This window comes from Canis lupus, chromosome 37 (assembly GCF_003254725.2).
Source record: "Canis lupus dingo isolate Sandy chromosome 37, ASM325472v2, whole genome shotgun sequence".
Classification (NCBI taxonomy): domain Eukaryota; kingdom Metazoa; phylum Chordata; class Mammalia; order Carnivora; family Canidae; genus Canis; species Canis lupus.
Genome location: NC_064279.1, coordinates 25,478,999 through 25,505,695, shown reverse-complemented (window position 1 = coordinate 25,505,695; position 26,697 = coordinate 25,478,999). Strand labels below are relative to the sequence as shown.

Here is a 26,697-nt window from a genome sequence, read left to right as displayed (position 1 = left end):
ATTTATATAATCTTAATGTTGTTTTTATTTTTCTCACTTATTTGAAAAGAGCAGGGGAAAAGATGGTGACCTAAAATTTAAATAGCAATGAAAAAAGAAGTATTATGTATACCGTCAGAATGGCTAAAATTAAGAACTTAGGAAACAACAGGTATTGGTGAGGATGTGGCAAGAGTGGAACCCTTTTACATGGTGAGGATGCAAACTGGTGCACGCACTCTAGGAAACAGTATGGAGGTTCTTCAAAAAGTTAAAAATAGGGACACCTGGGTGGCCTAGTGGTTGAGTATGTGCCTTCGGTGGCCTAGTGGTTGAGTATGTGCCTTCGGCTCAGGGCATGATCCCAGAATCCTGGAATCAAATCCTACATCAGGCTTCCTGCATGGAACCTGCTTCTCTCTCTGCCTGTGTCTCTGCCTCTCTCTGTGCGTGTCTCTTATGAATAAATAAAATCTTAAAAAAAAAAAAGTTAAAAATAGAACTATTCTGTGACTGAGCAGTTGTACTATAACATATTTATCCAAAGGATTCAGAAATAGTGATTCGAAGGGATACATGCATCCCAATGTTTATAGCAGCACTGTCCACAATAGCCAAACTATGGAAACTATCCTTTGACAGATGAATGGATAAAGAAGATGTGGTATATATACATACAATGGAATATTATTCAGCCATCAAAAAGAATGAAATTTTGCCATTTTGTAATGACATGGATGGAACTAGAGGATATCTTGCTAAGCAAAATAAGTCAGAAAAGACAAATACCATATGATTCATTCATATGTTGTAATTTAAGAAACAAAACAGATGGGATCCCTGGGTGGCGCAGCGGTTTGGCGCCTGCCTTTGGCCCAGGGCGCGATCCTGGAGACCCGGGATCGGATCCCACGTCGGGCTCCCGGTGCATGGAGCCTGCTTCTCCCTCTGCCTGTGTCTCTGCCTCTCTCTCTCTCACTGTGTGCCTATCATGAATAAATAAAAAAAAAAAAAAAAAAAAAAAAAAAAAGAAACAAAACAGATGAACATGGGGAAGAGAAGGAAAAATAAGATAAAAACAGGGAGGCAAACTATGAGACTTTTTTTAAGATTTTGTTAGAGAGAGACAGAGCTTGAGCATGAGCAGGGAAAGGGGGGTGGAGACAGAAAAAGGGGGAAAAGCAGACTCCCTCCTGAGCAGGGCTTCGTTCCCAGGACCCTGAAACCATGACCTGAGCCTAAGGCACACTTAAGCAACTGGGTGGCTCAGTCAGCAACTGAGGGTTGCTGGAAGAGAGGTGCGTCAGGGGATAGGGTAGTTGGATGGTGGGCATTAAGGAGGTCACTTGGTGTAATGAGCACTGGGTGTTATATGCACATAATAAATCACTAAATTCTATCCCCAAAATTAATACACCATATGTTAACTAAATTAAATTTAAATAAAAAATTTAAAAATGTAACTAAAATGACAAAAAAAATACTAGGTTTAGTGACAGAGTGATCCACGTATATCTGGAAGAAAATACACCAAAAATATTTACTATAGTTATTTCTGAGTGATGGATTTTGAGTGAATTTATTATTTTTATGTATTTTCCAAATCCTATACTTAACACTTAATATAATCAATAAAATAAACGTGTATCCCTGTGTACTTATTAAAAGAAAATTAGGTTTGCCAGAGTTCATACATCAGTTATTGGTTGCTAAATGACCCAAAACATCAAAGAAAGGAAACTTTTTAGAGATAAACTTCTCACATCAAACTCTTAAGATTGCCATATTCTCAGGCATTGTGGTTTCCTCTAAAAGTAACTCTCTTCTTCAGGATTCAAAACCATGCAGAATAGAGCCTGATAAGTCAGAATTGGAAAACTCCGGATTTGACGGAATGAGCGAAGAAGAGCTGCTAGCAGCTGTTTTAGAGATGAGTAAGAGAGAAGCTTCACCAACTCTGAGTCATGAAGATGATGATAAACCAACCAGCAGCCCAGATACCGGATTTGCAGAAGATGATATTCAAGAAATGCCTGAAAATCAAGACCCTGTGGAAACTGAGAAGCCCAAAACAGTCACAGAGCCTGGTAGGTTTCATGAAAATAAACATCTGTTAAGGCACAGCTATGTTCTAAAGCTTTATAGGGACAAGTGGCTTCTAAATAATGGGAGGTGAAATGGATCTGTGTAACAAGGCTAATAATATTTTCATGCTTTAAAAAAGAAGAAAAAAAAAACAGGTTAAAAAAATGAGAAGTAAATACTGTGAGTAGTATCCAGAGGCTGGTGGTAAAGTATGCCATATCCCTTTAAATGTACATCAAAAGAATAGTTAAAATTCTTTTGTACATTTTAAGTAAATGTCATTTTTTTGGTCACTTTTTTCTCACCACTGCTCTCTCAGAAACTGGTATAATTCTTTCCTCATTTTTCTGCATCTGAATTTGTACTAAGTTTTAGTGTATAGATGATAATTCTCCTTTGGGTTCATCCCTTTATAATAGTAGAAAGACCCCTGAACTAAGAGGTCAGGTTTTGAGTCTCTAATCTTTTACTATCTCTTCCTATAACCAACTCTAATATTGTTCTCCAGATATCCTTGAAATGCATATCTATTTGTCTAGCTGATGTGTTCAGTACATCAAGCTGAGAATTTTGGAGATAAATAGTAGTAAATCACAATTATTTTCTGTATTCTTGGAGTTAAGCCTCATCAGTTGTGAATTAGTTTACATGCAAGTGAAAGTAAGAATTAGTATATCCTCAGTCTAATTGGAAACAGAAAGCTGATGGTTTTTGGAAATAGATGTTCCTTTTTCCCCTCCTTCTTGATGCAAGTATCATTAAGAAATCCCTTTCTCTTATTAAACTTGTAGTCACTGCCATTAGATATCATTGGTTAATATTAGTGCTTTTGCCTTTTGCCAATAATTCCTGCTTTCAACTCTTCCTTTCACATATTTGCTCAGTCCTGCAGCTCCCTAAAATTAACAAAGGAAGTTACATACAATTAGTTCTAGATTCTCTATAAGTAGAGAACACTGAGTTATCAAAATCATTAATAACCACTGCGGTTTACAACCATATAGCAGCTTTGAGGAGAGCAAAGTTGTTTTTAAGTACTTTATATTCTTTTTATAAAATCCTCTATTGTCTAGCTACTGTCTTCCCCAATTGGATACAAGCCTTTTTTGTGTTTCTTTAATGTCACTGTTCCATTCACCACCTTCTTACTGTAACTGAAACCCAAAGACATTGCTTCTGCTGCAGCATTTCTTTTTTTTTTTTTTTTTTTTTTTTTTTTAATTTCTGGAAAATATGGAAGAAGGGCAAAAGTAGAAAAAAAAAAAAAAGGACAGAAGTAGAGAGATGAGTATAATGGCTCTTCCCCCTTGTACCTATTACCAACAATAATTATCAAAAAAGCCAATCTTGTCTTTATATATATACCATCTCCTTCTCCTTCATCTACTTAAAAATATGCAATAACTTCCTAAAGCTTTTGAAATGAAAGTCCAAACTTCCAAACGTGGCTTTAGGCCATGTAAAAACTAGAGAATGCATCCATCACCTTCATCTGCTAGATTTTTTTTTTTAAGATTTTATTTATTCATCAGAGACACAGAGAGACACACTTCTCTCCTTCCAACTTACTTAGTGTTATGTTCTATTCAGTGATTATTTGATTTCATTAAGATTTCTAGTCCTGGGGTACGTAGGTGGTTCAGTCAAATGAGTGTCTAACTCTTGGTCTTGGCTCAGGTCTTGATCTCAGGGTTGTGAGTTCAAGCCCCATGTTGGGCTCCTGCTAGGTGTGAAGCCTACTTTAAAAATACTCATCATCTCCCTCTTTCGATTTCCCAGCCTGTATGCTGGATCTTGGTATCCTCATCTCTTTTCCTCTTCTCTTTTGTCACAGTCACCTGACACAACCCCAGCTCCCAGCTCAACTAGCTTCCTATATATCCAAGCAGCTGAAGATTACTGAGAAAATCACAAATTCGTGCTTAGACTTCCCTCTTATTCGTGACTGTACTCTTAAGTGGGCACTAAATGCTACTAGTCAGTTCTGTTATACTTCTTTAGTAAATTTCTTTTCTCACTCTCCATGATCTCTTCTTCAAATATCCATTTCTCTTTCCACACACACTCTAGGTTTATAGATAAACTGTGTACTTTTCAAAGAGATAGATGTAGTCATGAAAACTCTGCCTTCACTTTTGTTATGGAGGAAATATCCCTGCTCTTATTTAAGGCCAGTCCTCTGTTCATGTTCAGAATTTGATCCACTGTGCCTTCCAAAAGATCTCTCTTGAAATTATATTCTTTCTCTTCTGTATCAAGTCTTCCCTCTCTTTAAATTATTCTTTTCTTCCTTAATCTTAAAAATTCTTAAAACCCCATCTTTTAAAAAAACTCTGGTGACCTTCTATTCCCCTACTGCTGCTACTGCCCCCTTTTTTTGCTCTACTCACAGCAGAATTCTTTGAGAGTGTTGTTTTATTCATTCTTTCTACTTTTTTACCATTTCCCATTCTCTTGTCAACCCTCTCCAAGTGGGTTTTCCTCCCCATCACTCTACTGAAACGGTGTTTATCAAGTTTATGTTAGTGGTATTTCACATAATTCACCACTCCCTCCTTAACATTTAAAACTTCTAAAAGCAAAAAAAAATAAATAAATAAAAATAAAACTTCTAAAAGCTTTTTTTCTCTGAGCTTCCATGATAACCATACTTGGGCAGGGGGTTTTCTTCCTACTAAACTCACTTCAATTATCCACCCCACCCCCCAGCCAGAACTCTAATTGGTGGAGTATTCCCAGGACATCATCCTTAGCTGTCTTCTCTACTAAAGCTGTCTTCCTGAGTCAGCTCATATTTTACCACAGCTTCACATACTGATGAACTACCCAATACGTATCTCTAGCCTGAATCTCTCTCATGAGCTTTAAACTTATAGCTTAAACTTTACATTTGAAGCAGCCAAAGTAATCTCTATGAAGCATAAATCACAGTTATTCTTCTTTAAATTTATTTGATTTACCGGTACACTTCATCCAAGCTTCTTAACATGGCCTATCTCCACTCTCCCCCTCTTTCACTCTACTTAGCCATCATGGCTTTTGTCTCTCTGTTTCCCTCAAAATATGCTAAGTTCATTCTCATCTGAGAGTCTTTGTACTTACTTAAGCTCCTTGAGGACAAGGGTCATCTTGCCTCAATTATCACAATATCCCCATCTTCTACAACAGTCCCCGGGGCATAGTAGATCCTCAGTTAATATTTAGAGCCCAACAGATTGTCTCATGAATCAACTCAAGAGAGGCAGGAGGACTGGCCAAGTAAAGTTTCACTGTCTCCAGACACTAGCCAGAGAGAAGAGTGTATGCAAAGGCCAGATGTGAGAAAGGCTGGCAAGGTAGTGGGCAACAAAAAAAAGTTTAGAATGATCTACATGGCTGGAGCATAGTGTTGAGGAAGAAAAGCAAAAGATAGCCATGCATTCTCTAGTTTTTACATGGCCTAAAGCCACGTTTGGAAGTTTGGACTTTTATTTCAAAAGCTTTAGGAAGTTATTGCATATTTTTAAGCAAACAAAGCAAATCTTTGATAAAGATTTATATTTGTAAAAGATGATTCTGGCTGCAGTGTAACACATAAATTAAAGAACCCAAAGTAATCCTTTGAGACCTTTTAGAAAGCTACTGCAGTTGTCTAGACCAAAAGCCAATGGTGCCTTAGGTCAGGGTTTTTGCATTTGAAAGAAAAGTTGATGGAGTTAAGAGATACTTAGGAAATAATGACTTATCTGATATGAAGGGGTAAATAAAAAAGACCAGCTTTCTGTCTTTAAGAAAAAATTGTGGGGGGTGGGAGTGAATGGGTGACGGGCACTGGGTGTTATTCTGTATGTTAGTAAATTGAACACCAATAAAAAAAAAAAAGAATTTTAAATTAAAAAAAAAATTGTGTATGGAGTTCCCATTCACTGTGGGAAAGGAGATTTCACTTAGGGTAGGGAAAGAGACAGTATGATCTGTATTCAGTATATAAGAATGTTGAGTTTTATCACATGATTTTCCTTTTATTCATTGTACAAGTTCCTTGAACTTAAGTTTTAGGGAACTTAAAAGTGTGTTACTATTCCATGGTTATATTTGTTCCCATGGATCTTAAGCAGTGTTTGTATCCATCTGATAATCTTGTCCTGAAGTTAAACCTATCTTGATTATCTCAAACTTTCTTTTTTTTTTTTATGATTGATTCTTTTATTTTTTTTTACAAAAGTTTATTCTTAAATGTACAACAGGATCTAAGACAACACTTCATCCCAGCTATAGGTGGCAACAGATGCTATGATAGGGAATCCAGATGTTTAAACAGGAATGGAATTAAGGATCATCACTGCCTCAGGCACAAGGAATAGCTTACTTTTTGCCAGATTTCTTTTTTTTTTTTTTCTTTTTTTTTTTATTTTTTTTATTTTTTGCCAGATTTCTTAATTCCACCTGTGGCCAGAGGTCCCTTCCTCGCAGCCTTGGCTTTTAGCTCCTCAAGTTTCTTCTGCTCCTCTTTCTGTTTCTGCTGCCTTATCTTCCTCGTCCATCTCCTTGGCCTGTTTCTTGGGCTGCTTCAAGGACTTATTGCCACCTTTGCAACCGGACATGGTGCCTGCCGCCCCTTCCCCAGACCCTGGCAGTGGAAGCCTATCTCAAACTTTCTTGATTGGTTTTCTATTACATGGAATCACTGATAGTGTAATTTTAGGATTGTGTAGAGCACATTGATACATGGAATGATGAAAATTATTGGTTAAGAAAAATTGTACTTGTCACTTTTTTTAATTGAGTATATTTTGGTAATAAAAGTAATAATATTTGTCTTAGGTCCTAAAAAAGCAGCCTTATTAGCTCCCAAATATTTCTTCCACGTGAAATGTTTCCCATCAGCTAACTTTGTATGCCTCAGTTCCAGATTTCCAGAAGTAATCTGATTGATTAACTCAAATATCCATTCCTGGTGTACTAAGCTAAGGCCACAGGGACAGGTAGGGTCAGATGGACTTGAGAGCTGCCCCTTTGGGGCTATTGGAAATGACTGTTTCTCCAAGAATGGAGGAAAGGAAGAAGTTCTGACATCTTTTATATATATATATATTTTTTTTTTTTTTTAATTGGGATCATACTGCTTTTGCCCTTAATATATCCTGAGGGTTTTTTTCTCTTTTAATGAATATTCAGAGTTAGTTTTAATGGTAAATATTCAGTCAGCAATTCAATACAATTAAAAAATGATGAGCTACTTACTGATTTGTAGTCTAAAATCAAGATGCTGTAAACTTCAGAGTTTATAGTCTGTGCTATAGAAAAGTGTCTATCATTTAAGTGGTTAAAAATGCAGTTTTAGGGAAGGTAAAGAGCTACTGATTTTGTGTGTGTGTGTGTGTGTGTGTGTGTGTGTGTGTGTGTGTGTGAATGAGAGCAAGGAGGGGGAGAGGGAAAGAGAGAACCCTCAGCAGGCTCCCCACCCAGCATAGAGCCCAACATGGGGGTTTAATCTCACAACTCTGAGATACTTAACTGACTGAGTCATCCAAACACCCCGAGCATATACTGATTTTACATCAATCAATATAAAATTAATCTGTAAAGGTAATTCTTGTTATAACCAAATTCTTTTTATATGAGAATTTCCTTAAGCTGAGAACCTTTGTTTTACAATTTGTAAGGTGGTTTGAGAAAGAAGAATCCTTTGTCTATCACTCTTACCTGTATTAAAATTATAATGAAATACTGTTCTCATAGAGCAAAATCCGTGTCACCAGAACAAAATCATGACCATACTGTTTATCTCAGCTAGCTGTGTTCTAGAGACTGAGAAGGAACAGAAAGAAATGAAAGATTAATTTTTTTCTTATCTCCTTGGATGAATATTTTCAACATCTATATTATTTACTTGTACAGTACATGAGGTGTTTATTACATATCTCATGTAGCTCTTTTGATTTAGAATATGTACAAGGCTTATTTGATTATTAATGTGAAAATATACTCATTACATACTATTTAATAGTGAAAAATTCTCAGTATTAGCTTAATCACTCTACCCTAATTCTTATTTCATTTACTCTAAACAATACTTTATTCCTAGTACTTGGTCATGTGAAATTATGACTGGCTGTGAATATGGCTACTCATTTTTCTCCATACTGAACGATAGTGCTTCTGATGATTGGTTAAGTTTCAGAACCATTGATATAGATCAGTGTTCTTAACCAAGGACAGTTTTGTCCCCCAGGGACATTTGACAATGTCATTTTTGGCTGTCACTACTAGGGGAGAGGAGTGCTTAGCATCTAGTAGGTAGAGGCCAAGGATGTCGCTAAACATTCTGCAGTCTATAAGACAGCTTTCTGAAACAACAAAAAAAAATTATCCCACCCGGAATGTCAGTAGTGCTGAGATTGAGAAACCATGATCTAAATGTAGTAAGATGAAATCATATGTCCTAATAAGCAGGTTATCTATGAGGTTCAGGTCAATTACTCTCTGAACAGTAGATGTCACTCTAATCCGGAGATTTCAGTTTGAGAGGATTTCCCAGTTATGTCCTGTTCTGCTTCCTCAGATCCTGCCAGTTTTACTGAGATAACTAAAGACTGTGATGAGAATAAAGAAAACAAAACTCCAGAAGGATCTCAAGGAGAGGTCGATTGGCTCCAGCAGTATGATATGGAGCGTGAAAGGGAAGAACAAGAGCTTCAGCAGGCATTGGCTCAGAGCCTTCAAGAGCAAGTAAGAGATAATTATATTGCTATTTTCTCCATACCCATCTTTCCCAGTAATAACAACTAACAGGTGTTAAGCACTTACTATATGTCAAGCATTGTTCCAGTAAATGAATAAATCATTGATAGAGCAAAACTTTGTTGGAGCTTCGCCTTGGGTTTCAAATAGAAACAGTGATAGTTTTTCTTTTTTGAAAATCCAAATGCAACAAAATATATTGTTGATTACCTTCCATTACTGTAATTCATTGCATACTCCACCGACTGAGACAGCCAGGGGCCCCATATAATAATCTGTTCTTAAATTTTTAGTTCTTCATGCTTGTATTTGGCAGAGCTGGTCAATTGCAGTTGCCTGAGGTGTCTGACTAAAAGGTGATGTTTTCACAGTTATCTAAACCAATGCAGCCCAAGTCATGTTAGTAGTAAAAATTTACTAAAACTCCCTAGAATAAACGCACAGCTTTAGTGTTTACGAATAATCAGATTAAGAAATCTGTTTTGGGGCAGCCCCGGTGGCTTAGCGGTTTAGTGCCACCTTCAGCCCAGGGCGTGATCCTGGAGACCTGGGATCGAGTCCCACATCAGGCTCCCTGCATGGAGCCTGCTTCTCCCTCTGCCTGTGTCTCTGCCTTTCTCTCCTTCTGTATCTCTCATGAATAAATAAATAAAATTAAAAAAAAAAAAAGAAATCTGTTTTGTCTTGGGGTCCTGGTTGGCTCAGTTGGTGATGTATGCAAATTCTTGATCTTGGGGTTGTAAGTTTAAGCCCCATTTGGCATAGAGATTACTTAAAAATAAAATCTTAAAAAAAAAAAAAAAGAACTCTAATTGGTGTAGAATGATGGGGTTCAACCTTAACTGCACATTAGTATCATCTGGGGAGCTTTAAAAAATACTGATGCCTGGGTCGTTCTTTTCTCCTCAGGAATTCTGATACAGTTGATCCTGGGGTGTAGTCTGGGCATCCAGATTTCTTTCCTTTTCTCTATTTGTATCCCCTCCCCTCTCCCTCCCTTTCCTCCTTCCTTCTTGCTTTCTTCCTCCCACCCTTCCTTCCTTCCCTCCCTCCCTCCTTACTTGCTTCTTTCATTTTTAAAAACTCCCCACAGTGATTCTAGTGTTCAGTCAAGGTTGAAAACTGCTGCTTTAAAAAGATTTCAGAACCATCTGTTCTGTATCCTTTTATTTAGAAGAAGTACCTCCCTAGCTGCCTGGCTGTCAGGATGTATTTATGTCACTCATTTTACAAATAATGAATAGTAATCGTTTGTTTTAGAAAACTTTTTTTTTAAAGATTTTACTTATTTATTCATGAGAGACACAGAGAGAGAGAGAGAGAGACATAGGCAGAGAGAGAAGCAGGCTCCATGCAGGGAGCCTGATGTGGGACTTGATCCCAGGACTCCAGGACACACCCTGGGCAGAAGGCAGGCATTAAACTGCTGAGCCATCCAGGGATCCCCCTAGAAAACTTATTTTTAATATAAAATTTCTTAATAATAGTTTCTTATAGTGCAGAAAATGAAAAATTCAAAACCCTTCTTTTTCATATACAGAAGACGTATATTCTATTTCTTGTCAGCTGACCCAGTTAAAACTATCTTATAAACCTATCTTCACATCTGAGAAATATAAGATGAAGTTTCTTTAGTTTGGTATACCTGCATCATTCCGTTAATAGCTAAGAGTCTTTTACCATCTGGGTTTCCACATCGACTTTATATGCTGGATAAGTTTTAATCATATTTCTTCTTAGAGAATTTCTCTGTTTCTCTCTTGAATTACAGTATTATTGTTCCCAGGACTGTAATGCAGAATAGCTCATTGTAAGCTTCTTATATACTTTAGTAACTTTAAAAACAAGTCTAGGGGCGCCTGGGTGGCTCAGTCAGTTAAGCCTCTGACTTCAGCTCAGTTCATTATCCTGGGATCCTGGGTTTGAACCCCGTGTAGGGCTCCCTGTTGAGCAGGGAGCCTACCTCTCCGGCTCCCTCTGCTATTTCTCCCAGTTGTGCTCTTCTCTCTCTCTCTCTCTCTCCCTTCCTCCTCCCTCCCTCCCTCCCCCTCTCCCTCCCCCTCTCCCTCTCCCTCTCTTTCTCTCTCTCTTTCTCTCTCTGTCAAATAAATAAAATCTTTAACAACAACAACAAAAACAAGTCTAGACTTGAGAAAAGTATAAAACAGTTCTGCTTAAATTACATTTTTTTCCTTCATTTGCACATGAAGTTTGTAAATTTTATTTTCTCTGCAGATGAGAGACAAAATTTTTTTATAGTCAGTCATTCCATATTTTTATTATTAGTCATTCAGTTGAGACATTTTCAAAGATACTTGTTTTTTTAAGAGCAGAGAACCTCAGATGTATTAGAGAAATAACAGTTAACAGTCAGTGAATTCATTTCGTTTTCACCAAGTTATCTGTTATGTCTTGGGCTTTTTTAGCAAGAACAAAGTAGAAGTGATTAAATAATCTTGTGGAAATATTGTTTATCTTGCTGTCACAGACTTAGGGTCAGCGATATGCTGAAGCCAACTCAGCATCATGTTAGTAGCTTAAAATTGGCCATAGTGGAAATGTTTATACTGTGAAAATCGGCAAATGGCTATAAATCAGAGGAAAGAAATCAGGGCAGTTTGCTAAGTAGGTTCTGCTATGTGCCAGGTATTTCATACATATAAGAAGAAAGGGAATTATATCATAATGTCAGAGTGAATGACTTTTGGTTCACAAGCCAAATGTCACTAACTAGAGGAGATAGCATGTAAGGCTTTTTAACCTCCCAAGGTTGTGTTTTAAGTGGACAACATTGAAAAAAGTAAAGAATTTCTCCACATCCCTCAAAGGTCATATTCTAAACATTTGTAAGATTATGGAAAATATATTTTTTAAAGGTTTTTATTTATTTGAGAGAGCCAGCACAAGCAGAGGGGCAGAGGAAGAGTAAGAAGCAGGCTCCCTGCTGAGCAGGGAGCCCAAGGTGGGGCTCAATCCTAGGACCCTGAGATTATGACCCAAGCTGAAGGCAGACACTTAACCGATTGAGCCACCTAGGAGCCCTGATGGAAAACATTATTAGCAAATAATTCCAGAGCAGTTGATTTTATAATTGTTAAATAAGTTTAATCAGTACTGTTTTAAATACCTTAGTTGTGTTCTTATCCCTTTAGGAAGCCTGGGAACAGAAAGAAGATGATGACCTCAAAAGAGCAACAGAGTTAAGTCTTCAAGGTGTGGAGATTATTTTAATTACATTGTTTTAATGATGAAATGTATCACAAACAGAAAAGTATGTGAAGCATTATTTTTAGTGATGATAACAAATGTGAACACCTTCAAGGTAAAGAAATAGAACCTTAGAAATTACCTGTATACCTCTTCCACCCCAGAGAAAACCACTATTCTAATTTTTGTATCCATCAGTAGCTTGCTTTTTTTTTTTTTTTTTAATTTTATTTATTTATTCATGAGAGACACATACAGAGAGGGAGGCAGAGATACACAGGCAGAGGAAGAAGCAGATCCATGCAGGGAGCCTGATATGGGACTTGATCCTGGGTCTCCAGGATCACACCTGGGCCAAAGATGGCGCTAAATCGCTGAGCCACCCAGGCATCCCCAGTAGCTTGCTTTTTTAAAATAATTTTATCATCTATATCCGTATCCCCCTTTTTTAATTTTGAAAAGTTAAATCACAAGGACAATCTGTAATTGTAATTCATCTATATGAAAGAGCATTACTTAAAAAAAAAAAGAAAAATGGGGATCCCTGGGTGGCGCAGCGGTTTAGCGCCTGCCTTTGGCTCAGGGCGTGATCCTGGAGACCCGGGATCAAGTCCCACGTCGGGCTCCCGGTGCATGGAGCCTGCTTCTCCCTCTGCCTGTGTCTCTGCCTCTCTCTCTCTGTGTGTGACTATCGTAAATAAATTAAAAAAAAAAAAAAAAGAAAAGAAAAATGAAAGAGCATTACTGCCACTAGTAGGGCTATTAGGAGAAGATAATGTGGCTTCAGTTAATCCATGAATTTATAAGAGTTCACTCTTAGGAAGTCAGTGGGCAAAAATCATGAGTTAGTATTAGAAACATAATCTTACCATAGTCATGGCCTTTCATAGAACTAATATATGGACCAGGTGCTAACAGGGACATATAGCCATGGGAATTATACTAACTTTTATTTTCTATGATCACTGGTCTTTCTCTGGTTCTCAGAAATGAATCAAAGCAGAACACTTTGGTGTTACAAACTAAGTGCTCTAGGCTGATTTATACGCCAGGGTATAGAGAAGAGGGCATGAGTTTTGTGGCACATAGTTGAGGCAGTTACAAATAATTGAAGCAAGGTTTACCAAGGCATTGTGTCCTCCTATTAAAAAACTGGTATAGGGATCCCTGGGTGGCGCAGCGGTTTGGCGCCTGCCTTTGGCCCGGGGCGCGATCCTGGAGATCCGGGATCGAATCCCACGTCGGGCTCCCGGTGCATGGAGCCTGCTTCTCCCTCTGCCTGTGTCTCTGCCTCTCTCTCTCTCTCTCTCTCTCTGTGTGTGTGACTATCATAAATAAATAAAAATTTAAAAAAAAAATGTTTAAAAAACTGGTGTAGTAGTGGCAGTGATGGCAGCGATGGCTGTCCCAAGTCCTGTTGTACCAGTCTGGACTCATTGCCCTCTACATCCACACATAGATATCCTGAGATCTCCCTAACCATTCTCCTGGGGATTCCCTTCTGATTCTCTCCTTTCTTTGAATCTCCCATTTCCTGTTTCTCACTCTTCTTCATTCTTGGTCTATACTTGTGCTTTGATGGAGAACATCCTAGTAGTTTTCTTAGAAAAGAGGGACTGAGGGGTGCCCGGCTGGCTCAGTCAGAAGGGCATATGACTCTTGATCTGAGGATCATGAGTTCAAACCCCACATTTGGTGTTAAAGGTTACTTAAATAAATAAAAACTTTTTAAAAAATTTTTAAATAAAATAGGGGTTAAGACTTAGATTTTTTGGAGACCTTGCAAGTTTTACTCTACCCAGTCAAGTATTTGATTAATACTTTGGCCTGAATATAGAAGTCTGGGTTTGCAATCATTGTGAAAGTACTGTTTGCAGAGTTGCTGTAAAGAAAGCTATTCTTTATCCTAATAGGACCTCTTTTTTCTCTGAAAGCTTGTAGGATCTTCCTTTTATTTCTGTTGTGATGAAGTGTCAAGCAACATGCCTTGATGTGGGTCTGTTTCATCCATTTTGCTGGCCATTTAGTTGATCATTTTAATAGAGAAACGTGTCCTTCAATTATAAGCAATTTTCACTGACTTCCCTTCTTTTTTTATTTTTTTTATTTTTAATTTTTCTTTTTTAAGATTTTATTTATTTATTCATGAAAGACACAGAGAGAAGCAGAGACACAGGCAGAGCGAGAAGCAGGCTCCATGCAAGGAGCCCAACGTGGGACTCGATCCCAGGTCTCCAGGATCACACCCCGGGCTGAAGGCAGCACTAAACCGCTGAGCCACCCGGGCTGCCCCCTTTCTTTTTTTAGATTTATTTATTTATTTGATGGGGGGAGCAGAGGGAGAAAATCTTAAAGCCGACTCCCCACTGAGTGTGGAGCCCAACACAGGACTCAGTCCCAGCACCTGTGAGACCATGACCAGAGCCAGAATTGAGAGTCGGATGCCTAACTGACTGAGCCATCCAGGCACCCCTGTCTTTTGAAACTTCTGTTACCCAGACCTCCTGGTCTGTTTTTTCCATTTTCTCATTTCTTCTTTCCAGGTTTCCATCTTTTGATAATTTTGCTCGGCTCCCTGGGAAATTTCTCTAACCTTATTTCTAACTCCAAACTTTCTTTTGAGTGTTTTGTCATATTTCTAATTTTCAAGAACAGATTTGTTTTGTAAATATTCCTTTTTTGTAAGTTTTTTTGGGGAGATGGAATCATAGAAGCAATACCATCTCAAATCTCTGAGGATGTTAAATATAATTCATTTGTGAAGTTTTCTTCTCCCTGAATAGATTGTTTCCTCCAGCTGCTCTGTCCTATGTGGACATTATGGTCTTTATATTCCTTATTAGAGGCTTTCCTCAGATACCTAGTAATCCTTGGCTGTGGGTTCATGATTAAGAGAAGCAGACTAAAAGGATGGTTGGAAGCCCTAAACACATGAATAGCTAGGGCTTGTCACTTGTGTGTTTTACAGAGTGGGACTGTTTTGGGGATGATATTAATGTTTTAGGCCTTTTTCTTGGGCTGGTCAGATTCCTAAAAAAGAGTTTTCTAATCTCTTGCCTTTGCCTAAAGGTAAAAGATGTGGCTGCCAGAGTTCTGGGAACCAAATATAGGAACAGGGCTGGGGGTTATATTCATTCTTCACTATTCAACTGTGGCCCACTCCCCTGTTTTCAGTATGTGCATGGCATCCCCCAGTCCAGAGACTGTATTCACCCTCTCCAGAGGATAAAACTCTAAACTTCTATCATTGCTCAGCAGCATGAATTCTGGAGAAGAGGATCCTGGGAGTCTGTTTCTCAAGTACTTTTCACCAAATCCTTATTTTTATCTCCTACTTAAGCCTCCAGTTTCAAGGGTACCTGGTACTTCCAAGTTGTATGTTTCTTGAACTCTGTGTGATGTAAATTGGATTGGTTCTCAACTTTTCCATTACTGGCTTAGGGTTTGGCTTTGGCTCTCCTGGGTCTGCTAATTCAGTCACCATCTACTTTCCAGCTTGCACAATTCTGACACTAGTCTTTTTTTCTGTTCTTCCCATTCTTAGGTGTTCATGTCTTTTAAATAACTATACTGTGATTTGAGTGGAATTAATTATATTTAAAGCAAAGAGGGAGGATGCCTGGGTGGCTCAGTGGTTGAGCGTCTACCTTTGGCTCAGGTTGTGATCCTGGGGTCCTGGGAACAAGTCCTGCATCAGGCTCCCCAAGGCGAGCCTATTTCTCCCTCTACCTATATCTTGGCCTCTCTCTCTGAATCTCTCATGAATAAGCAAATAAAATCTTAAAACTAAATAAAAAAGCAAAGAGACACTCAAGTACAAATGCTTCTGGGATTTTTTTTTTTTTTTAAGATTTTATCGATTTATTTGAGAGAACGTGAGCAGGGGGAGCAGCGAGGAGTGACAAGCAGACTCCCCACTGAGCAAGGAGCCTGACATGGGACTTGATTCCAGAACCATGAGATCATGACCTGAGCCAAAATCGCGTCTCTACCGACTGAGGCACCCAGGCCGCCACCTGAGAGTGTTTATTTAAAGTCATTAGTAAAGATGGATTCTTCCAGTGAAAACACATTATTAAAGAAAAAAGTGGGGATCCCTGGGTGGCGCAGCGGTTTGGCGCCTGCCTTTGGCCCAGGGCGCGATCCCGGAGACCCGGGATCGAATCCCACGTCGGGCTCCCGGTGCATGGAGCCTGCTTCTCCCTCTGCCTGTGTCTCTGCCTCTCTCTCAATCTCTCTGTGACTATCATAAATAAATAAAAATTAAAAAAAAAAAAAAAGAAAAATGGGGATCCCTGGGTGGTGCAGCGGTTTGGCACCTGCCTTTGGCCCAGGGCGTGATCCTGGAGACCCGGGATCGAATCCCACGTTGGGCTCCCGGTGCATGGAGCCTGCTTCTCCCTCTGCCTATGTCTTTGCCTCTCTCTCTCTCTGTGACTATCATAAATAAATAAAAAAATTTAAAAAAAATAAAAAAGTGGATCTTGGATTTAGTTGTTAGTGCATTTTAGTGAAACTTACAGGTTAAATTTGCATTGTATTTGTTAAATTTCAGAAGATTAATATTGAAGAAAATGAAAGGATACCAATTTTTTTTATGTCTTTTCTGTGAGATCATTTGTACTTGCTAGGGGCACCTACAATATACACCAAGTACTTGAAATCTAACATACAGTTTATGTAATGTGAAATTTAGTGAAATTGGGTTATTTGTAAAATCCTGTTCTTTTTTTCAGTTTTATTCCTTCTTATTAGCATTATATCCTTTTCATATAAACATATTTTTAAGAAAAAGGGACATTTCTTTCATAGATACCTGATACCTGATTGTTATTCCCCACAGTGGGCTGGATAAATAGAACCCTAATAATAATATGGTTTATGTTTCCTTAGGATGATAAAATGTGTACTCCAAGCTGTTTTATCTTTCTAATCAAATTACTTTGTGTCTATTCTAAGAACTTTTACAACACTTTGTATTCTGCAGAGTTTAACAACTCTTTTCTGGATTCATTGGGTTCTGATGAGGACTCTGGCAATGAGGATGTTTTAGACATGGAATACACAGAAGCTGAGGCGGAGGAACTGAAGAGAAATGCAGAGGTAGGCTGCCTTATTGTCTAAGTAGGACTGCTCGGGCTGCCAGCATCACTCCTGCCATTTCTCTAACAAGGCCCCACTGTCAGTGTCCATGGTGGCAACTACCAAATGCTCTTCACTTTCTCTTGTCCTTTGCTTCTGTTTTCTCTTTTCTCTTCTTTCCTTTCCTTTCCTTTCCTTTCCTTTCCTTTCTCTCTCTTTTTTTTTTTTTTTTTTTTTTTAGATTTTATTTATTTTAGAGAAGGAGAGCCTGTGTGTGAGGGAAGGGGCAAAGGGAAAGGGAGAAAGAATCCCAAGCAGATTCCAAGCTGTATGCAGAGCCTGACACAGAGCTTGATCCCAGGACCCTGATATCGTGACCTGAGCCAAAACCAAAAATCAGATGCCTAACCAACTGAGCCACCTGGTACCCTACTTCTTGTTTCTTGTTCACAAAATTCAAAACAATATGAAATAAAACTAGAAAGACATCCTGACTCCCTTGTGTGCATGTTAGGTAGTAACTGGGTAACATGCCTCTCAATATCATATATATGTGTTAATTCACCTGTAGTTCTGCTAAAACTATGTTGTCTTTAAAGTGAAATAACAATAAATAAATAAGTAAATAAATAAATAAAGTGAAATAACAAAACTAGTTGGCTATTAGTAAAAACTATTGGATTAATGACATTAAACTACATTGTAACTTTCTTTTACCCTTTTTTTCCTGAAAGAGTTGGTTTTTTTCCATTTTCCAATTCTTTTTGTAATTTTAATTACCTAGGAGTTTACTGTCCTAACACAACTACTATTAGTATTTTTACATATTATTTTGTCAGCCCTGCCGCTAAGTATGCTTCTAAAAGGTCATAAGTACAGCATTTTTATCCTGTTTACTTCTTAAAGATGACTTATAAGCATTTTATTTTTAATGATTCTATGTGCTATATTCCTTCAGATCAACATACTATTTCATTTAATTTTTAACCATGAATATTTAAGTTTCTACTGTTCTACTGTAATAATACTTTGGGAGGTGCCTGGCTGGCTCAGTTGGTAGAGCATCCAAACTTTTGATCCCAGGGTCGTAGATTCAAGCCCCACATTGGGTGTAGAGATTACTTTAAAAATATATTGAGGGGTGCCCGGGTGGCTCAGTGGTTGAGTGTCCGCCTCTGACCCAGGGCCTGATCCTGGAGACCCGGGATCGAGTCCCACATCAGGCTCCTTGCATGGAGCCTGCTTCTCCCTCTGCCTGTGTCTTCTGCCTCTCTCTCTCTCTCTCTCTCTCTCTCTCTCTCTCTCTCTGGGTCTCTCATGAATAAATAAATAAAATCTTTAAAATATATATATAGAGAGAGAGAGGGAACTGTGTATGATTGTAATGTTTTTGATATTTAGGATTTTCTTCTTTTGATAAATTCCTAGAAGTAAATTACTGCCTCCAAGTTGAGAAACAGTTTAATAGTTTCTGGTTTACATATACCCATATTCCTTCCCCAAATGTGTACCTTACAGTGCTGCCTTCAGTGCATGAATGTCACTTTCCAGGTTTTTAACATTTTTTTACTAACAATGTCTTAATAGCATTTTTAAGAATATTTAAAATGTTAAAGCTTACCCATAATCCCTATAGCACCACTGCAACTGTTTTCATTTTGTTCATTTTGTTTTCCAGTACTTAATCATTAACATACCTGCTTTTATAGAGCTATAATTATTGTGTGCATTCGTGTGGGTTTGAAAAACAAGTTAATGTGTTGCTGACCCACTGAATACTATTGTGTTGAGTTGATATACCACTAATCATTCAACTATTATTGGGCCTATTGTTAGTTCCAGCTTTTCATTATTATAGGTAATGCTACAATGAATAATTTTATACATCTACTCTTTTCTCCTTTTGAATTATTTTCCTAGGATAAATTCTTAGTTGGGAGTAGAATTCTTGGGTCAAAAATCAAGTTTGACTACACACACACTGGAAGTCAGCCATGTTAGCTTTGATAATAAATTTAAATTTAGTGTTTTGCTTTTATTCAAATGAAGAGTTAAACATCATGCCCACTTCTGTTTTCCAGACAGGAAATCTTCCTCATTCTTATCGGCTCATTAGTGTTGTCAGTCACATTGGTAGCACATCGTCTTCAGGTAAATGGACATGATGATTTCAGCATTTTATACATGAAGTAGCCAGCATTTGCTCCCTATCAGCTTGCTCTGTGCCTAGCTTCATGAGCTGTAGGTTGAATGCATCAAGAAAAAGTCTTAAATCTTTTCTTTGATCACACTAAATGTGAATTGTGTTAAACATGCAACTTTTTTTTTTTATAAATGTCCCCAATTCCCCTATATATGTGTAAATTTATTTATCCAAAAAGTTGTCCTAGTGTATATTTCTCCCTTAAATTTCTGTATGTTTTCTGAATGGTTTTTAGAAACATTGTTGGGGATAGGGTGGATGGGGTGGCTGTTTCTCTCTTCAAAACTTCCTGTACCTGAGAAAAATGCAGTGTGTTTTAAAAACTACAATTTTATAAATAAATAAAAAAAAAAAATTTAAAAAAAAAAAAAAAAAAAAAAAAAAAAAAAAAAAAAAAAAAAAATAAAAACTGCAATTTTAAGATTGTGTTTATTTTAGGTCATTACATTAGTGATGTGTACGATATTAAGAAGCAGGCATGGTTTACTTACAACGATCTCGAGGTATCTAAAATCCAAGAGGCTTCAGTGCAGAGTGATCGGGACCGAAGTGGTTACATCTTCTTTTATATGCACAAGTAAGAAACTACCAGGTCTGGAGCTGTGGGCTAAAAATCTCCCATACTTTTTTTTTTTCCTGTAAGGACAAATTGTTCCCATCACTTATTGATTGACAATTTTTTACTTTTGTTATTTTTTGCTAGGGCTGCTATCTTGATATCTTAACTCCATATTAATTACTTATCTCAGAGTAGCATGTTATGTGATAAAACTGTCCTATCGTAAACATTTTTGGTGTTCTAGTTATATCAGCTAGAAGATCTGAGTTACATGGATGGGAACTACATAGCATTGTTATCAGGGGTAGCCATTCTCCTCCGCTCACCCGCACCCCGTTTTCTCAAAAATCAGTACTTGGGGTTAAGACAGTGATCAAATGAATGAGCTGCTTATTTAATAAAATTTAGACACCAAATGGAATTGTGTAGGCTTTATCTCAGCATCTTCTGTCTATCCTTTGGCTTTGCTCACTGAATTTCCTGTTTTATTTCTTGTTTGTTTTATCCCAAGGGAGATCTTTGATGAACTGCTGGAAACGGAAAAGAATTCTCAGGCACTTAGCATGGAAGTGGGGAAGACCACTCGTCAGGCCTTGTGAGGAACAAACTCCTGGCTTGGCAGTGTGCACTGCGTATTCCCTCTTATTGCTGCCCACCTCACCTTTCCTCTGCCGAGGAGAATTTGGAATTCTACTTGATGCGGGAGCAACAAACAGCTCAGGGCCAAACCAAAAGACGAAAATTGCAATTATGTGGAACGCTCCATGCTAATTGTTTTTATGGAAACTTTGGTCTCACATATGTAGCTGATTATCCTCTTTTTCTCCTACAAAAGTGGCACTTCCTTTTGTCTTAGGAATACATGTTGTACATATATATATACACATACATATATATATATGTACATACAAACACGTGCACACATATATGTGGAATGAATGGAGCCTTAAAGAGTTAGGAGGAGCCACCAGAGAATGCCTGCTCAAAATTAATAGCACAGCAGTTTGGAGAAGAAATGAAGGTGTCAAAGAGTCCATTCACCTGAGAGATGTGTAAAGATATACATATCAGTTGACATTTAGCTTTTCTGTTCCTTGAGTAGTTTCACTCAAGTATATAATCTTTCATGTGTGTTTCTTATTAGTAGAGTTCACTGGAAAGCCAGCTCTCCATGTTACACTAATGACAGTTTGTCCTCCTTGCAAAGGAGAGACATTTCTGCCACCTGGCGTGAGGAGCTTTTTTAAAAAAATTATTTCATGGATTTGTGATGCTTTTGCTGTTTACATGCAGTCCCAAGAAATGGATTGTTGGTGCTTTGGAATGGGTTATGGTCCCGTTTGGTATTTGTTGTATACTTTGTATTTTCTTTAAAGAGGTTCCTTCACACAGTATATTCATTGTATATCATCTATATTAGTATGGTAGTGAAGGTAAAATCTTTGTTTTCTTCTGTATCATTCTTCTGTGGAGCGAGCATTACCTTAATAGATCACAACCAAACTGTAAGAGGTAGGAAAATAATAATCCCAATTGGAATTCCCCAGCAAGGATATTTGGGATTAAGGAAGAATGCTGGCATCTGTCTCATACATGGAGGGGATCCAGATGATGATTCTTGTATTAAAGCTGAAAACTCTGGACCACTAGAAGCCCTACTGCAAGTGGGAAAATTAAGTACATCAGCTTAAGAGAAAGCTTGAACATTTAATCATTTGCTGTCTGGCTTTGCCCTTAAAACAGGGTGAGAATTAGAATGAGATTGGTTTAGGTAATCCCAAGAACTAACAAATAACAAAGGTGCATGATACATTTTATCTTTCTGGGTGCTTTGAGTTGAGACTAAGTGGGAGTGCAACATTAAGTACCACATTAGTCACTCAGCTGGCATAACCAGCTTGGTTATTAAACAGTTTATGAAACCATATAAAGAATGAGTTTGAGAGCAGAATTCTATCCACAAAATAATTTTGTAAGCCCAGGAATCCTTAGGCTCACACAGTGAAGTATAGCAAAATGCAATCTTCAGTATTTTCTTACATGTTTTTCTTGCTTTTATCATCAACAAGGAGGTAATTCTTAGTTCAGTTCTGAGGTAGGGACAAAACCACATCAGTTTTTCAGGGGAGGAAACATGTTAAAGTCCATCATCACAGAAGATGCAACATCTTTTCTGGAAGATTGCCTTAAGAGAGCTTCAGCCCCACACTTGGACATGTTCTGACATAGTAACTTGTTCTAAAATTTTCTGTTTTTAAATCGTAAATGGCCCCAGCACATTGGTTAACTACAGATGAAAGCTCTGCCTCCTACCATTTACCTATACACTACTATAGTGAATGTCCCGAAATGGTGTGCTGGTAGGTTATCCATGAGTAATATAGAGCAGAAGAAGATACTTGTTTTAAAAACTACAGCTTTTGCTGGAAAATAACTGGTTTTCTCCAGAATGAGTGAAGTGATGATCAAATTCTATAACTAATTAGGACTTCTCTTCCACATATTTGCATTTGAGAGCTTCAAGAGGTGCTGTTAAAAATATGACTGGAAATATTTTGAAGTGGGGGATACGTTAGGGCATAAAAAAATAGAAATGATGCCATAAGCCTGATTGTCCAGAAGTGCCCTCATTTGACTTGTTTTTTGTAGTGTGTGTGTGTGTGTGTGTGTGTGGTTGGTTGGTTGGTTGGTTGGTTTAGAAGTACACGTGGTTCAAAAACCTGGTTTGAAAAAAAAAAGAAAAGGAAAGAAACTTGGTTTGATCTTCATTTCTTGGTCTGGACTTGTTAGTTGAAAATAGGTTACTGAGGTAGATGAATTTTATCATTGCTCATGTGCTTGCAAGTTTGGGATATGAATTTTCCTTGGTAGCCCATGCATTGTTGTGGCCTGGTCAGCCTTCCTCTCTCCCTGCACTCCTTTATTTCCCCTTTCACTACACTTTATTTCTCATTTGGGTTCAGGGAAGGGTTCAGGACTACAGTTGGCGATTTCAGAGGGACCGCATTGTAGGGATTTATTGTTTTTTTTGAGCTGGCTGTATATATTTAAAAATTGTAAGTAGATAATATATTATTTTTTTGCACAGTATGATCAGTTTGCTCAGAATCAGAGCAGGGGTGGGGGGACATTTGATGTGTTGGGGCCAGGAAGGGACAAGTCAGATAAGGACAGAGTGCTTCAGTCCCGGGCAGCCCACACAGCCACCTATTTTCTATTGAAAATACCAAATGTGGTTACATTACTTTAGATGGCATTGAATTGGAACTTGACAGCACTTAGTCCTGCAGACAACTGATCTTAATTGAAAATTTTTGGAAGGGAAAAACTAAAAGTCAAACTTACTGACTCTTATCCCCGAGTATTTGGAGAATTAGAAGTTGCATGTGCCCAGACGGCTGCTGTCCCTTTAGTAGCCATGACCTTAATCCAGGCCCATGAGAAGATAGACACTCTGATTTGTGGGCAATGTATTTATATGTGTGTGCTCACTCATCCGTTTTGTCTCAGCAGGATAGAATAAGAAGAAGCAAGTCCATGAATTGTTCTTCTATTTATATTTTGATTCCAAAAGCTATTTGTTTACTTGCCAGGGTCTGTTAATTTCAGGCCTAACTTAATGGCTCAGTAACAGATGTAACAAATGTAAATGTGTTTACATTTTTAAAAAGTATACAGTGATACTTAGAGATCAGCTGATTAACTCTGGGAGGCAAATATTAGACTATACATTTCTTTACTTTTAATTCAAGTGTAGAATTCTTCCAAAAGAGAAACTGTAAGAATTAAACCCTCACCAAGTGAATTCATGAATTTACTTATTCTTCTGTATTGCAGTTACCATTATGTAACTATATAAACATAGCTCTACACATGTACAGCTACAGATATAGTTGTATAATGAAATTTGGAAACACCTAAATTGAAGAGATTTTTGGCAGTGTCTATATAGTTAAGTGTTAGAGTATAGAGAGAGCATGGGAGTGAGGTTTGGAGACATACAGAAAAAAAGTAGTTGTAAACTCCATGGTCTGAAAAGAGTTTATATTAAAACAAATAAAAACATTACTCTTCTTCTTTCTTTGTCCTCTGAAATGACTGCAGTGGATACTCCTAGTCAGCCAAACTTTTTTTTTCTCTTTAAATTGGCATTCCCCACCCCCGGTGGTCTTTAGTCGGGGAAACAGAGCTAGATCTCCCAAGTACATTCAGATCTTGTATATATATATATGGAGATTTTTAGAATAATGAACAACCCAGTACCAGATGCAAGTCCCATGGGTGTCCCCCAAAACACCAAAACAGGTGTATCCTTTCCTTCTCCCCATCTTGCTTTACCACTGAGTAATGCTCTCTTTAAGTGTGTACAAAACTGAATGGATTTCTGCCATCTAATATCTTTCAAATGCATTACTTCAAAATTCTAATTTTGTCTCTATTGGTATGTCTTATTAACATCTGAAAAACATATTTTATTGGGAAACTACAGTTTGGTCGGCCTTGAGAGTTTTGTGACAGTTTTTTGCTCTTGTCACCACAATCACTGACTCCTTTATGGCATGCTTTGATTATTAGACTTCAGGCAGTCTTTTCTGTTGTATCATATTTATACACAGTAAATTTTTCTTTCCATGTGTGCTATATGTCTGAGGTTTCGAAGTTTTTAATAAAAAGTGTGCCAGTATGAGTAAAAGCAGTTGATTTTAGAATATTGGACTTAAAGTACATTAAGAGGTTCAAAGTATAGGCGAATTCACTGGTGAAACAATAGAGGGGATGAGGGTCTGAATCAAGACCCAAGTTCAATAGGTCAAATGCCAAAACAAGAGCAATCAACTGACCTGGCCTGTTTCAAGAACAGAGGGGATGCAGGGAGTGAGACCACACACTTCTCGTCCCCAAGGCTTCCCTCCCTCTCTGAGCTTGCCCTTCCATCCCAACTCCTCTGGCCTGTTGTCAGTGTTGTTTACTATAGAGAGGAAAACCGAAGGAAGGGTCCTACACTTTGCCTAATTGAGCCACTACCAGATTTGCTGGCAGCTTTGGCCACATTATTTGTGAGGTGATTTTCTTTCTTTGTGTTCAGAGTGACTTGATTCTGATTCTTTATGTTGTTTCGTATGGAGCGGCACTTTATCTGTGTTTTAGCAGAACTGTTCCTCTGTATCCTTTACGGTTTTTCCTTATTTTTGTTTCCTTTTAAATTATGCATAGAGTTTTTTGTGTGTGTGAAATTAAAGCCTTTATTAACCTTGTGTTGGTTCGCCTGTTATTTCCGGAAAGGACATAACCTTTCAGACACTTAACCATTGGTTGAGGTTGTTAAATCACTTTCTGTTGGCTTTCTGGTTTGGACTTCCATGCAGCAGCATCACACCTTAGAGGAAACGGAAGGGCAGACAGCCACATGGCTGGAGTCCACAGAGTTCTCGTTTTCACTGGAGGAGCCCGTGAAGCTTTGCAGAGGTCCTGGATGACAGTTTTAACTCGGCATTGGGCTTAGCTAAGCTCTTCCTTTGCCTTATTGGTACCAGACAGGCATGAAACGGCCTCCAATAGAGACATACCCAGTGGGTATGTTGCTTTTGCTGGGAACCAGTTAGTGTGAAACTTCCTAACTGGGCCTTTTCCCAGGCCATTCAACTCTTGCAAAGGAGTCCCCTTTAACTTGTCGCCTAAATCAGGAAAGTGTGAAAAGGAAAAGCCATTACTCTGGGAAAGATGTAAAACTGCAAAAGCTTCAATCCACTCTTCTTAGATAAAAATTAGTCACAAGAGAGGAAGACCAAGGGACCCTCAGAATTCAAATGTTTTGTGGAGTGTTTGCTCTTCTAAGAAGGGAAAAGTCTGAACAGGATGATTAAAGTGATGTTAACACCCAGGATGGAAACAATGTGACCAGCTTCTTAGCTGAAATTGAGACCATAGTCTTCTTAGGGAGGTATCATTCTGGAAGTATAGTTAGGTTATTAAATAAAAGTGGCAATGCCACAGACAGCCACTCACAGATAAAATTTCACTTCAATTAGTACAGGACTAATAGGCCAGTCATGAAAACAATGAAACCGCAAACAAGATAGGGGACTGCTCTCCAACCACAACCATTTCTGCTTCTCAAAACAGGCCTTTTTCTTTCTTGAGGTTTTGTTGCTTCCATTTAGGGAGGGCAGAGAAGGCCGTGGGTGTCATTCCCAAGACCTTGGTGAAATCCTCGACAGACAGGTGCTCCTAGAAGAGAGGAACCAGAAGGCAACGGTCACCTTCTTCCCCCACGGTTTACTTTGAGAAGTCCTATAGGTGTGGTATAGTAACTACATGAGGGGCAAAAGCAGGTAAGGTCAGGAGAACCAGGATGGTTGGGGAGGAGTCAGGTGACACGTGAGGTCTAAGAAGTTTGATCCCTGAATTTGGAATGTGACCAACATGAGGTAGATTGAGTTCCTTTAAAAAAAAAAAAAAAAAAGATTGAGCTCCTTTTGACAAGTGCACCCTAGCACCCTAGCTCTGAAATAACTAGGACATTTGACTTTAGCTTGCTTAAGGAATTGGCCAACTAAGAGAATGTCTTAGTTTTCCTCTATAAGATGGGAGAATAAAGGCCAATTTTTGCTTCTTTGTAATGCTTTTATGGGGAGGAAAATGATACTACACAGGAAAGGGCACTGGAAACCAGTATCTTGTTCATCTGTCTTACTGAACCGTGGACCCAAGCGAGGGATCCTTTCTGTATCTGGCCCACAGGGTCAGCAGATGAGCCCCAGAAGGGAATCTACCCACGTCTGGATATACAAGACTCTGCTGTTACACAGGAGGCCCAGCTCTGCTAGCAAGAGTCTGTGAGCCTGGGGAGGGGCTTGCC

General features: G+C 38.3%; 2 protein-coding genes across 9 annotated transcripts in view; one reads left to right on the top strand and one right to left on the bottom strand.

The window, feature by feature from the left end:
- USP37 (ubiquitin specific peptidase 37) overlaps nt 1-25,093 on the top strand; it is a 96,019-nt gene extending 70,926 nt beyond the window's left edge. For all 8 annotated transcript variants that reach the window (XM_025442098.3, XM_049106792.1, XM_025442096.3 and 5 more), the window contains 7 exons: nt 1,811-2,066; nt 8,609-8,775; nt 11,940-12,000; nt 16,982-17,097; nt 19,158-19,227; nt 19,718-19,856; nt 20,350-25,093. In XM_025442098.3, the coding sequence (XP_025297883.1) occupies nt 1,811-2,066; nt 8,609-8,775; nt 11,940-12,000; nt 16,982-17,097; nt 19,158-19,227; nt 19,718-19,856; nt 20,350-20,437 (897 nt within the window). In that variant the 3' untranslated portion in view covers nt 20,438-25,093. The remainder of the gene's footprint in view (nt 1-1,810; nt 2,067-8,608; nt 8,776-11,939; nt 12,001-16,981; nt 17,098-19,157; nt 19,228-19,717; nt 19,857-20,349) is intronic.
- Nucleotides 22,487-26,697, bottom strand: part of VIL1 (villin 1) — a 27,072-nt gene continuing 22,861 nt past the window's right edge. Inside the window, exon 20 of the mRNA XM_025442100.3 lies at nt 22,487-26,066. Coding sequence (XP_025297885.1) covers nt 25,953-26,066 — 114 coding nt within the window. The 3' untranslated portion in view covers nt 22,487-25,952. The remainder of the gene's footprint in view (nt 26,067-26,697) is intronic.